Genomic DNA, 14790 nt, shown 5'->3' with positions numbered 1-14790 from the left:
AGAGACAGGATGAATTATTTTTTATGTTTTCTTTTCAGTTATTGCAATGCTGAAATAGTAAGGGCGTGATTAAATTTTCTGTGACGTCTGTGAATGGGCTGTAAAACACTCAGTGTTGAACTTAATAGATGTAACAAAGCAAGGACGAAGATGCAGTTCAGAAAGAGGGCAGGCAGGTTCAGAGATGCAGACTGAACTCCTGCGAGTAGGATTTCAGATTTGGAAGTAGAGGACCCAAGTTCATTTGCTTGGTTCCATTCCTTGGTTGTTCATTACAGTGACTCAATTAATAATTCAGTGTCCTGAACTATTGTGATAACTCCTCATTAAGAAAATCAAAGCTGATCTTTAAAGGACAGGTCACAGACCCTATCCACAGAGAGCAAAGGTCCAGGTGAACAATACAAAGGAAATACCACTGCACATTCCTCACATGGAAGCAGGCTATGAATATTGATAGCACCAAAGAGGAGAGGAAAAAATCTCAAGCATGAGCTTGCAGTGCCCTGCTTTGTTCACAGCCCCAAATCAATACTACAAAGACTGTCCAATATGCTTCAGTAACTATTCATCAGTTATCTAAGGAGCTCTTTTGTTCAAAGTTTCTGTTTACAAGATTACTTTGTAACTTGAAATGATCGTTTCCTTTCATGTAGATGCTGGGTGGGGCTTGAGTTTTTTACACGATGAACCTGAAAGAACGGTGTTCATGTGTATGTCCTACATCTGTTACCTCGGGTGGCAGATTCAAATCAGCATCCCTGTGTAGTACATCTTTCTTTGCAGTGGTGCTCCGACTTCTACCAGGTAGGTACTACAGACTCAAGACATTGACGTGTCCATGCAGAAAGCATAAGCATCTTCAGTTCTCTGCCAAATAGGCAGCCAAGGTTAAGGGGGAGCAGTGTTCCTTGAGTTGTTTGCCGAGTTTGTCCTTGCTCTGCTTTCTCAGAGTTTTTACTGACTTGAAAACAGCGAGAGAACACTTTAAGGTCTAGTCTTATCTGGCCCCAATTTTCTGTCAGTGGTGTCCACTTAAACCTTACACCCCCGTTTGGAGCCCAGGGCCTGCTATTTGCTTCTCCTTTTTTGTGTGAGGTGACTACTTGGATTATGAATTACTCATAACAGAGGCACAACTTTATCAAGAGCCTATTATTTGCTCGCCAGCATGCTAAGAGTTTGTTGATATAAAATTCTTATCAAAAAACTTCTGTGGGGTGTATATATCATTATCCTGATATCCCCATTTTATAAAGGAACTGCAGTTGATGGAGTAGAAAGCTTTGAAAGATGAGTAGCAGAGCCCATATTCATACTTCGATTTGTCTGCCTCCAGAGCCTCAAATCTTTGCCACTCTGTTACCAGGTTCCAGTGACCTCATACAATAACATCATGTTCTTCCACTGTATAGAACATAAATTGGCCAACTTCTCTATAAAGGAGCAAAGACTAAATATTTTAGAATTTGTGGGTCGCGTGAGCTCTATCACAACTAGTCTTCTCTGCTGTTGTAGTGCAAAACCCCAGCTGCTACACAAATGAACGGCATGGCTGTGTTCTAACACAGCTTTATTAACAAACCCGGGCAGGCTGGATTTGACTGCAGTTTGCCAACGCCTAGTATAGAAGAACCCACAGGCTTTAGGTACAACTGTTGATAATGCTTTGCCTATTTCAGAGAGACCCAAAATGGTGAAGGTAGTTACCAGACTAGCTGTGGATTAATCCTTGGTCAGTGAGTCCCTAATTGCCCATCACTAGGAATTCTGTGCAGAAACATTTCCCAATCTTGGAGAAATTTTCTCTGACACAGGCATTTTGATGAGGTGGTTTCCACAGGTATTGACAGGACTCAATTCCCAACCTTGTGCACCCACAAATTCTTTCCAAAATTCCATAGTATGAGCAAAAATTCAAGTGAGGGGGGCTGGCCAAGTAGTCATGGCATTGGACCGGGTGGGTGGGTTGTGCATACCCATCGAAGGGGCTGCCGTCTCCCCTCCACCCAGTAGCATCGACGTGGAAGAATATGGGCTTAGTGTCACTGCATCTTCAGGAAACCTTCAAAATCCGTGGAACGTATACCTGGGATGCATCTGCCCTGATGCAGCCTCTAACTAAAAATTACGTGGAGAAGGGCTGGTGTTCTGCCAGTCTACACAGTGGTATATGGAACCTTACAGTTGCTTACAGTCGAAGTCATAGTCATGAGAAGTTCAATTTTTGAATCGTTTTATCCCAGGCCAACAGTATTTTAATTGTTCTTTTTTATTTAAAATTTTATTGGAGTATAGTTGACTTACAATGTTAGTTTCAGGTGTACAGCAAAGTGATGCAGTTATACATATATATATATATTCATTCTTTTTTTAGATTCTTGTCTCAATACAGGTTATTACAGAATACTGAGTAGAGTTCCCTGTGCTATACAGTAGGTCCCTGTTGGTTATCTATCTTATGTATAGTAGGGTGTATGTGTTCATCCCAAGCTCCTGATTTATCCCTCCCCCCGCCCCATGTTTCCCCTTTGGTAATTGTAAGTTTGTTTCCGATATCTGTAAGTCTGTTTCTCTTTTTTAAGTAAGTTCATTTGTATCACTTGTAAAAAATTAGATTCCACATATGAGTGATAGCATATAATATTTGTCTTTCTCTGTCTGACTTAATTCCCTTTGTACGATAATCTCTAGGTCCATCCATATTGCTGCAAATGACATTATTTCCTTCTTTTTTTGTGGCTGAGTAGTATTCCATCGTATATATGCACCACATCTTCTTTATCCATTCCTCTGTTGATGGATGTTTAGGTTGCTTCCGTGTCTCAGCTATTGTAAATAGTGCTGCAGTGAACATTGGGGTGCATGTATCTTTTTGAATTATGGTTTTTTTTCCGGATGTATACCCAGGAGTGGGATTGCTGGATCAAATGGTAGCTCTATTTTTAGTTTTTTAAGGAAACTCCATAGTGGCTGTACCAATTTACATTTTCCCCTACAGTGTAGGAGGGTTCCCTTTTCTCCACACCGTCTCCAGCATTTATTATTTGTAGACTTTTTGACGATGGCCATTCTGATTTGCAGTTTTGGTTTGCATTTCTCTAATAATTAGAGACGTTGAGCATCTTTTCATGTGCTTTTTTTAAAAAAATAGTTTGAGTAAAATGTACCACTTGAAATCGGCTTCTTGCAAGTTAGCCCTGTTTCGAATTCTTCTTGGATTACCCACACCAGGGCATTTCTTGAGCGCAGGTGTCCTTTACAGCCCTGCAGGCCTTGTGACTCTGAAGTGTGCAATTGTTGTTTTGGAAAATGGCCACAAGGCGGCAGCATTTCTTCATGCCCAACTCTGATTACTCAGGCAACCAGAGCCTTCGCGTTCCTGGGTTATAACATAGAGTTGAAGGTGCCAGCACACACACCCAAGGGCTTGTGTCTCATTACTTCTTTCCCCTTGCCTTTCACCACCCACCCTGCCCCGGGCAAAATCCCAACCCTGCATGACCGCTGCGGCAAAGGTGCTGTCTTGTGCAGGTGAGGCTCCAAGGAAGGAGGCTGGAGGGTGGGAACCCCACTAACCAGGAGTCATGGAGACCTGGGGACATTTCAAAGCTAATCCAACCCGGAGGCTCCACCATCCTTTGCGTGCACTAGGCTTGCCTTAGCTGTAGGAGGGCCCATCTGGATCTTGAGATTGTGGTAGCATCCAGAGGGAAGCAGGCACTCCAGGTCCACGGGGGGCTCATTTGCTGGAGCATCCTCCCCAGTTCCCTTAGAACCAGGACAGTCCTTAGACCCCAAGCCTGCTCAGGCTCCAGGGATGTGACAAGTTTTTCGAGGCCTGCGGAGAATAGGGTAGGCATGTCTTTTTATTTTTTTTAATTAATTTGGGGGTGGGTACTACAGATGATTTATAACGTTGTGTGTGTTTATGGTGTGCAGCAACATGATCCCATTCCATATGTACAGATACCTGTTCTTTTTCGGAATCTTTTCCCATATAGGTTATTACAGAGTGTTGAGTAGAGCTCCCTGTGCTCTACAGTAGGTCCTTCTTGATTATCTATTTTGTATATATTAGTGCATATATGTTAATCCCAACCTCCTAATTTATCCCTCCTCCCACCTTTCCCCTTCGGTAACCATAAGTTTGTTTTCTAAGCCTGTGAGTCTGATTCTCTTTTGCAAATTAGTTCATTGGTATCAATTTTTAAATTCCACCTATAAGTGATATCATATGATATTTCTTTCTCGGTCTGACCTACTTCACTTAGTACCATCATCTCTAGGTCCTTCCATGTTGCCGCAAAGGGCAGTATTTCATTCTTTTTTATGACTGATATCCCATTGTATATATGTACCATATCTTCTTTATCCATTCCGCTGTTGATGGACACTTAGGTTGTATCATGTCGTATCATGTCATCTGCAAACAGTGACAGTTTTACTTCTTCTTTTCCGATTTGGATTCCTTGTGTTTTTTTCTTCTCTGACAAAGAAGGACTTCCAAAACTATGTTGAACAAAAGTGGTGACAGTGGACATCCTTGCCTTTTTCCTGATCTTAGAGGGAATGCCTTCAGTTTTTCACTGCTGGGAATGATGTTATTAGCTGTGGGTTTCCAATAGTCTTTTTTAGTAAATAAAAAAGAATACAGTTATTCTTTTAAACTCAAGTAGAAATTCAATAGCATAGTACACAAAGGGTCAGATAGATACACTTGTGTATAAGGGTGGAAAATTTCCCCAGCAACCTCGAGGGGTCTTGGGAAGGTTTATTAAGTGCTGTCGAATTTAAAGTGTGAACAGAGTTCCACTTTTCCACGGGCGTGTGCTAAAAGGGTATATATGTTTTAGAGCAGCAGATCGGAACCTGAGAGAGTGCTCTAAAATCAAGGAGGTTGCGGGTCCTTTGGAGAGACCCTGGCTGAGTCTGCAGCCTAGCTGGGCAGCTGAAAGTTCTAAGATACAAGAATTGTATGTCTCTCGGGTATTGAGACCACATGTGCCACAATCAGAGGACCTGAGCCTGCCATGACTGATATGCTCCTTTGGTATCTTTGCTTTAAATTTTGTAAAAATACAGGAAAGTCTCCTATCTACTCCCCTACAGGAAAATAAAAGGAATGATAACATTAAAATGCTTCTCAAAGAAAGCCCCATTTCAGGGCTAACTTGCGAACTAGGTAAAAAGAACACTTGGAAGCAATAATGGATGAAATGGCAGCTTTGATACCTTCCATTTTCCCAAATGGACTATTTATTCCCTGGTAGTAGTTTATATCCTAGAAACGAACCTCAAGGTGAATCAGTGTCATTTTCCACTTCATCTTATTTGGGGTACAAGATCAGATGTGTGGCTGAAAAACTAAGACATTATTTCATGTGCCATAAAATCTTCTCTTCTTTTTAAACTCGCTTTCTTACAGTGGAAGGTCTTATACACTGAAGGCAGCAGAATACACGTAGAACATCATGAAATGTGCCTCAACTTAATAAAATCTTCCTACGTTTTAAATTCTCCTTACTGCTAGATAGGTTTGAGAGACGAAACTACGTAGTAATCTATATATAAATGCCAAGTTTGCCATATAGGAAACATCCCCAACATGAAACTGTGTCAAGTTGTTTTTCACATTTATAATAAAAATGTGCAAGCCTAAGAATGTTAACACCACGTCTTAAGGCATAAAATAATCACAAAAACGTATATACGCCATACACCATCAGCAAAACAAATTTTTTGCTTACTAACATGAGAGTAACAATTCTGGTAAGTGTCTAGTCAGTCAAATTCAAACAAAATGTAGCAAACAAATAGCTATCAATCACCTCATCCCATTCCTTCTGCAAGAATAAAATCAAATAGACACAATAGTTACTGCTACAAACAATATGATAGCATTATTTTCCCCCATAACTGTGAAAGGACAGGGATAATCAACAGTGCAGAAAGTATATTTTTGGCATTTCTTAGTATGTAAAATGTATGCCGTATTATTATAGTGGTATGTGTTTTAATAACATTATGCATTTAAAATCTGGGTCACTTACTTTTCACCTGTAACGTGTTTCTGCATGACAGCATCTGTGAGTATGTGGAGACACGTCTGCTGCAAAATCATTAAACCAAGAAAAAAAGACTCAGGTTTTACTTATATTTAAAGAAAGAAAGACGATGAGTAACACGTAAGTAGGGAAGGAGTTAGCTAGGAATAAATCACAGTCTAAAAATTCTGCATTTAAAGGCTTTTGTCTTGGAGTTAACAAAATATTGTAATATAATTGCCATAAACTGGATCGAAGAAACCACCCTTGATCTAAACAGAAACTGTTTCATATTTTCAATGATTTACCTCTCTGACTACACTGCAGCCGTAAAAATCCCAACAGGTTTTCTTTCTGTTGTGGATATGTCATGATAGCGCTTTGGTTATAAAATATTGGAATTGATACCCTTCCTTAGTACTCGGTAAAATGGCACACAGAAGTTAAAATGGGAGCATTTTATTTCTGGTAACCTGCCAACAGAACCTCTAATGCAAAGATTTTAGATCGTCAAAAGCAATAATACAACTGCACACACAACCACCCCAGTATAAGTCCTTCTGTTCTTCCAGGTTTATAAAATAAATTTTCATCACCAGTTGATCAGAGTTCCTTAATCTCTATATGCCAAAATGTTTTGTCATTCAGACCCCTTTCAGACTTCCTTCAGCCCTTGCGTTAAAGTTCAAGAGAGGAAGAGAATGAGGATCCTCAGAGACAGGTCCGTGCTCCTTTGTAAATGTAGAAAGAAACTGAAGACCCGGTATTCCTTCACAGGTGGTCCATTCTGAAACTTCTGGTTTGTTCCTCCAGAGCTTCTTGGAGGTATGTTCCTTAGTAACCCAGATAGGATGTCAGTTGTGTGTGCAGCAGCCCATAGGTATAATTCACTGTAATAAAATCAGGAAGCAGAGAAGGCTGGGACAGTTAAGTAAATATCACCCTTCAGAGCACAGATATGCAAATGTGATGTGGGTGAAATCCAAGACAATTTCCTGCAAAGAGTCCAGGACAGCAGTCCAAACAAGAGAGCGCTGCATCCTGTCGCTCCTCCGGGGTTGAAGCACACCTCTCTCTTTGCTACCGTGTTACCTAAAATGAATTTTAAAAGTTAGCATTCGACACCCTATACCCACCAAAGATAACCCTTCCTGTTACCGGACCCATAAATCCCTGTCTGTGTCACACGCATAGAATTTAATAGTGGGCATCTTTATCAGGAACCAGCTTTGCCAAATCACCTGTTCAAATCAGATCATTCTTTACATGTCTTGCTTTTAGGTTGCAAAGAAAAACACACCCAAAGCCTTCCACAACATGGTATTAGCGCCCTAGCTCTGTATCCTGTTGAGTTATAAAAAATCCCATCAGATTAGGTACATTCATTGCCCATCAAGTTAACTCATGCATGCTAAGCATGCTTTGTTGAAGGGGCTAAAATATGTCCAAATGAATACTGATTTAAATCAGTGTATGTTAAGATCAGAATGTCACCTTTGTTCGTTTTTTTCAAGGTTGTTAATTTACATTAACTTTAGTTTTCAGAACTAGGTTATTTTATTAAACTACTGTATTGACTGGAAACATACATCCATTAAAAAGTGTGCTGTTTCTTCCATTTTTAAGCACCCAGGCTCGTCATGGCTTAGGATCTAAGGAAACAGGCCTGTGGTTTCTATAGTTTGATTTCATCATGTAAGAAGCTGTACAGGTTAGATCATCAATACATCAGCTGGGAATACATAAATAAAAACATAATACTCTAACATGTCTACACCATCCAAATACTTCTAAAGTAAATTATATTATTTGATCACACAGTCGTCATGCCTGGGCTTTAGACCCAATCAGGTATTTTTTCAAACCTCAGATATGTTTTAACTGAAAGATGGCCTTGATTTATGTATTCTACACTATAATTGCTCTTTTGTTTGTGCAGGGGAATACTATATAGCAAACAAAATTAAAAACCCTGTCCTCATAGAACTTAGAAACCCTGTCCTCATAGAACTTAGAATAGGGATTGGTATACTTTTTCTGTAAAAGAAGACCAAACAATAAAATATTTCCCATGTTGCAGGCCATATAGTCACTATCACAACTTCTCAGCTCTGCCTTTATACCACAAAAGCAGCCATAGACAATACATACATTAATGGGCATTGCTTTATCCCAATAATACTTTACTTATGGATGTCGAAATGTGGATTTCATATAATTCTCATGTGTTATAAAATATATTCCTTTTGCTTCTTTTTCCAACCATTCAAAACGTAAAGCTCCTTCTTCCCTGTTTTTTGTTGTTGTTGTTGTTAATGGCCTGTGAGCTAAAGGCTGCATCTGGTTTGCAAGACATCGCTTGCCGATTCCTATACTAGAGGAAAAGGGCTGGACAAATAGGTAAATAGTATGTCAACAGGCGATACGAGCTATGGAGGAAAGTAAAGCCATACTCTGGAGACCAGTACTGGGGCAGGGAGGGGAGAAGTCTAGTGTGTCATAGAGGGATGTCAGGGAAGGAGGTATTTATGGAGATACTTGATGGAAGGGAGTGAGCCCTGACTCTCTGGGGGAAGAACTTTCCGGGGAGAGGTAAACGCAAGGGCCGATGCAAGGACTTCGGCCTTTTTCCGACTGAGGCAGAAAGGTGAGACAAGGGGGGCAGGGCCAAGCCATCCACTTAAAGGGATCCCTTTGGCTGAAGTGGTAAAAGAGGAAGGCAGCAGGGTTTGTGACAAATCAAGGGTGTAAGAGAGGGAGCAAGGACAACTCCAAGGTCTTTGGCCTGAGCCACCAGATGATGAAGCTGGTCATTTTCTGAGCTGGGAGGGACTCTCTCTCTGCCTAAGGTTCTTCATCTGCTACGTGGAGAAGAGTAGCATCAGCCCCCTTCAGTTGTAGCGAAAAGGAAATGAAAAGCACGTGAGGTTAGTGCTCAGGAAATGGTGGCTCTTGTCAGGTTAGCTCTTTCTGGATCTTTCACGCATCTGTTTAAAACCCAACTATGTTTAGAGCCAGCCAACTATCAATCTACATCTAGGATGTAATTCTCAAAAGCATCTTATTTGAGAGGAAGCTCATTCTCCATGCCCAGCTTGTTTTGGAGCATCTCCGCACTGACGGTCGGATGATAAGGCGTTGACACTTTCCGATTTAGTTTCTTTTAAAATACTTGTGCTGATTGTATATGGAAGGTTCGTTGTTATTTTGGTGGATAAACAGTTGCTATCGTGTCGCTATTAGCTCCAGTCTCATGTGACAGGGTACCTAAGAAGTTCAGGCTCTGGCTCTAGGGATCAGAGAAGGTAAGAGCTCAGGATAAAGGAGTCATCTCGGCTAGACCTTGAAAGACAAGTAAAACTTTAGAAGTGGGAGATGAGGAGGAAGGCCGTGGGCTATGGAAGTACGTGGCCTATTTGGTGAGCGGCCGTGAAAGCCCATCCCAAGATGCTTATACTCTATATTTTCTACCAGTTACCAAGGGGGAATCCATCGATGGTCTCTCACCTGGGAGGAACCTGGGCGGGGCTTCACACTGGTGGCACAGAAAGCAGAGTATAGGCCAGTTAAAGGCAAGAACAGAGAGCAGTGGGGGAGCTCAGAAAACTAGGGATCCCGGCACACTGCTTGCTCGTCAGAATCACCCTAAGGACAATTTCTTCAAAGTATGGTTTTTTAAAGCCCCATCCAGAAACATCCTATAGTGAGGCTCAAAATAGTTTGTTTTTAACCAGTTCCTGTGATGATGTTTCTGTAGCCACTGATACCATTAAGTAATTTAACATTGTGTTAGAGAGGCTAAGGTGACCCGTCACAGTAGTCCAAGAGACAGAGGAAACAGGTATTGATTTGAGTCCTGTGAGGAAGATACTAGAAGGACGTTGGTCATCTTAGATGTTGAGGGTGAGGGAGGTTTTGAAGAGAAAGCCTGTTGTTTAATTTCTTACCTCCTACCTCTAGGTTTTCCAGTACGAAATATTGGAAACAAAACAACTGGACACGTAACAGAAACTTTGAAGAACAAAAGGAAGTAAGAATCAGGTAGGATGCTTACAAACAGCTACTAAAGAAAACGACCCTATTCTAGAAAGCACAGTTTTTCAACCTCAGCACCACTGCCATGTGGGGCTATATAACCCTTTGTTGTGGGCACCGTGCTGTGCATTTTAGGATGTGGAGCAGCATCCCTGGCCTCCATCCACACAAGGTGCCCATGGCAAGCCCCCTCCCCGACGTGTGACAACTAAAAATGTCCTGAGACGTTGCCAAGTGTCCCCTTGAGGGCAAACTTGCCCCTCACTGAGAATTACTGCTCTAAACACATACCTCTTCACTCTTAGTAGACGTTTTAAAATCCGAACCATTTTAAAATCTAAAACTTCTCAAAATTCAATGTGAATTGCTTACATTTGCAAACAACAAAAAGCCCGGGCAAGTCATTGCCTTTGGTGCTAAGAGGACATTGCACACGTGTTAGGAGCCTTCATACTGAAATAGGGAGAAATGATTTAGCACATTTAGCAGGGTGGAGGTAATAAAACTCAGAATTGAATTAAGGAAAATTGAGGCAGGATGACAGAGAGTCAGTTATATTTTCCCACAGAGCAGTAGCTGCCTCCTCTCTGGGGATACTGAAAACTATACCAGCGGAATAAACTCAATGCCAGCCTTCCTGGTTAGGGAATTGTCTCCCCTCGCATTCCTATCTTCATCTAAGGCTATTACTAGCTCAAGTTGACTGCTAACTTTGTCACATCTGCACCTAAGTGGAAAATAAAATTCGGACCTAGATGGCTTACTGCAGATACTCTTATGTTTTAGCCTTTCTGTGTTTTGATGCTGCTGTGCATCAACTGTTAGGGACACTGGAAGCCATTTCGTTATGGTTAATACCCCCTCGAGGGAGGTAATTGTTCTACATTTATAGGATGGCTGTCTCACCTGGGGTGTGAGGTCCAGTGTCGATGTTAAGGTACAGCTTCTGTGAGTACCAAGCTCTTCAATGAAGCCAGTCACAGCTCCACAAATGAAGTTACTCTACGGGCAGAAGCTCCATAAATGACGTAAGATGTTTTATATAGTTCAAGTCACACTGACTTGGATTAATAAAGGAAACAAAGTTTTATGACTTAGAGATTATTCTCCAGTGCTGTATCACTTAAAAAAAAAAAAGTAGCTACGTATCATGAAGGCTGGGGGAACTCTGTTATGCTTCTATAACTTTCCCAAGTGCTAAATGAAACGTCACTACCGTTGAGAATGCAGCTTGAGCAAACATCTAACCCCCAGCACACCAGAGCCAAAACGGCCCTCAAGGTTTGCTTCCTGCAACTGCCCTCGCTCTCGGCACATCAATACAGAGGGAGCTGCTGCAGCAGGGGACCCCTCAGACACGTTCATTTCTGGAACACAGCTGGCTGGTGCTCGTGTTGTTCTTTTATATTTATATGTAAGAGTCAATACAAAAATAATCTTGCAAAATGTCATTTCCTAGTTGACAAGAAACACGTTGAAGGACAGCTTTTTTTTAAATTGTTGGTGGATTTAAGACCCTGGCTCCTTGGCCACTCCAAGATTTTGATTTAGGAGGGGGTGAGGGAAGAAGGGCTGAAAGGGGCGCATTGGGAAAGGATGGTGGAATCATCTTACGGCGGGATTTGCTTAACAAGCACACTTGGGTTTACACAGATTGGAAGTGTGTGGGGAGTTGGTTAGAAGAAGAGCTGATCAGAAGGATGGCAGTGCTAACTAACCTCCTTCCCCCTCCAGCAACCTCCACGAGCTTCTACTGCCCTGGACATAACAGCATAGATCAGGTCATTTAACCTAGTTATGCTATCACTAACAAGGACACGTTAGTTGATCATTGCAAGTAATGTTAAAATGGTCTTGATTTTGAAACTATTTTACCTAGATAATAAGGAACTAATAAGCAAATCACTTACTTACTGTATACTATTGGTAATTTGGGGTATGACAAAGATCAGCTAAAATCTACATTAAAATGTATTATAAAACCTTGTTTTATAATAGTCTGTTGTAGATGTAATCTTTTATTAATGACATATTTAAATATTGATTTTATAAAATCTTGTTTATTATAATACCCCACATACACACATAGGAGGAGAACTCACCTGCTCTTGACCTCAGGGGTTGAAAATGATTGAGAGCTCGAGTAATTCCAAATACTCATAAAGGGGAAACTGTAAGCAAGATGAGAAACGCTTCAAGAGATGTTATACCTCCTCAGGGGCCAAAGCTGACACAGCAACCGGAACTAAACAGTCATCCCATTCCGGTGTGCCTAGCTCATTATAATCCTAGAATGACCGGTTGTATTAATATTTCCATTCAAGCAATAGTTGTGGAGAGATTCAGCTGGCTCTGGGACGATTATGGGTAAGCAAAACAGCGAGGGGCCCTGACTTCACAGCTCTCCTCCTAGACAGAAGGCTGTCGGTATGAAGCAAATAAGTATAGCACTCCCTGTAACATGTAACTATAGTACCGTGCTCAGAGATACAGGGGGCGTGAATCCTATCAGTGAAGGATTCCCTGAAGAAATAATGGTGAACTAGAAAAGAAAGGCGGAAGGCACATTCCTTTGCAACTGTAAAGGCACCACAGGAAGAAGGACTGACAGAAGGCCGAGACTGTTGGAGCAGAAAGAATGAAGCGAGGTAGGTAGTTTGCCAGGTTGTTTATCTAGGGCCAGACAAGCACAGGCTAGCTAAGGAACCCAGAGAAGCCACTGAAAAATGTGGAGGTGGACTAGCTTAGTAGATCTGCAATTCGCAAAAACGACTAGGGTCATCCTGTGGAGAACAGACTGGGAGGGAATCAAGAGCGGGTGTGAGGCCGCAACCTCAGTCATCCAGATGAGACACAATGGCGGACCTCACGGGGACTGTAAGTATGGGACGCAGAAGCGTGGAGGGATTTGGGAGTAGCAATCCCAAAGACAAAATAATAGACTGGACAGGGAGAGATGAGGAAGAAGTTAAATTTCTGGCTCAAGAACCGGGTGGAAAATGGAGTCTTTGAGAGCCAGAAAGAGGATGATTTGGGGAGGAAACTATTGACTGACAAGGCTTGAATTAGAGTCTTCAACCATGAAATCTCCTCTTAGGCAGCAGGTCTTTCTGTTTCAGTGAACCATCCGGAGGTGGACTCCTGCCATACTGTTTTGATACACGGGACTGTCAACTCTGAAACCTTTACTTGAAATCGGCCCATGAGGGAGCTGAACTGAATTCAGTAGCCCTGCCTAAAAGAATGCGTTTCCCCACCAAATCACTGCTCTATAAAACCTGAAACTGAGGGTGATGCTGAGAAATGGGCTTTTCAAAGGGCCAAAGTCACAGAGGGGCCCTGCCCAAGCAGGTGTATCAACAAAAAAGAACGCTGTCCTCTTGACAGCAGGACGAAATGAAGGGGGGGAGACCGCGCAGGTGATGATATACCGAGGTTGTAAATTACAGTTGGGTTTCGTCTCTACTTGCCTTTGTCGTTTTGACTTTATTGCCGCTGCTACAGGACCAACCTGAGTGATCTGGCAGCACCTTGCACTCCTCTCCTTCCACACAAGGATTCATATGACACCACCACTTCTGAGTCACGATGGAAGCTGGAAGACAAAGCCAAATAGTATTTGGGACATTGTTTCTTCCTCCAGATACAGGTAACGTAAAGCTCAACACTGATGAGTACACTGGCTTCCAAGATTGCTTATGGTGAAATCTTGTGAGTAAAGAATCCAATCAGCCATATATTGTACAGAAACAAATTCTCTCTCTTTATGCAGTTGGCTAACCGACGATGATGTAGTTAGTGAGATCTCGCACTGTGCAGTACGCCCGCCCGGGTTTGAATTCGGCTGTGCTACCTCTTTTGAAGGACCTTGGACTAGCTCTTTTACCCTCAGCTGCAGTTTCTTCATCTGTATGACGGGAATAAAAACGGAGCCTTGCCAGAAGATGGCAAGAGGATAAAGCCAATCCGTGTGAAAGTCTTGGCTGACTTTGGACCGACCAGTCACTATGTTGTCAGAAAATGTTCACTATTATCGTGGTCTCCGTCTCTGGTTGCAGGTTATAATGGTGGACGCGGATACTGCAGTTGTGTTTGATACTCTGTGTTTTCAACAGCAAAGACTAAGAACCGTCAACATTTTCAACACACAGGGTGCCTCATCTCTCCCATTCCAGCAAGGTGAGTAACCACTTGAGTCAACTACTCGATGCAAGTTAAGATGGGAGGGGCGGGCCACCCCCTCACATGCCTACATTCTCAACTAGTCAGTTAGCTTACCTGTGAATTCCCTTTCCTCTTCATCTCATCATCCCCACAGCAGTCTGCCAATAAAATGATTGATGTTTTAAGCCCCTAAATCAGAAACTAGCACCCCAGATCTCTGGGTTTGCAGGCAGATGAAGAGAAGTTAAGAAAAAACCATCACCTTGATGCTTATTCCCATAGATTTCAAAGGATGATTTAAGCCCCTAAATCAGAAACTAGCACCCCAGATCTCTGGGTTTGCAGGCAGATGAAGAGAAGTTAAGAAAAAACCATCACCTTGATGGTTATTCCCATAGATTTCAAAGGATGAAAAAGATTGATTTTTAAAGGTGAACCCCCACCCTTCAGGCTGGTATAGGACAAAGCTCCAAAGCCAGGGATAGTATGTGTGGATTGGGGGTGGAGGTAGTTTAGCCTTGGTTTTTTTCTTTTTTTGGGGTCG

General features: G+C 42.0%; 1 protein-coding gene across 8 annotated transcripts in view; it reads right to left on the bottom strand.

Annotated features, from left to right (window-relative positions):
- Positions 1-4711: 4711 nt before the first annotated feature.
- Positions 4712-14790, bottom strand: part of TAFA4 (TAFA chemokine like family member 4) — a 128223-nt gene continuing 118144 nt past the window's right edge. Inside the window, exons 4-6 of one of the 8 annotated variants that reach the window (XM_081246518.1) lie at positions 13553-13677; positions 12185-12253; positions 7052-7139 (exon numbers count right to left, since the gene is read on the bottom strand). In XM_081246518.1, the coding sequence (XP_081102644.1) occupies positions 12197-12253; positions 13553-13677 (182 nt within the window). In that variant the 3' untranslated portion in view covers positions 7052-7139; positions 12185-12196. Of the gene's footprint in view, positions 7140-11109; positions 11144-12029; positions 13678-14790 lie in introns of those variants that run through there. The other 7 variants (XR_014016886.1, XR_014016887.1, XM_081246519.1 and 4 more) reach the window with 7 other exon arrangements.

This window comes from Mesoplodon bidens (genome assembly GCF_964165515.1).
Source record: "Mesoplodon bidens genome assembly, chromosome: 10".
Taxonomy (NCBI): Eukaryota; Metazoa; Chordata; class Mammalia; order Artiodactyla; family Ziphiidae; genus Mesoplodon; species Mesoplodon bidens.
The sequence above is the reverse complement of the archived record's forward strand: the minus strand, read 5'-3'. Positions and strand labels throughout refer to the sequence as shown.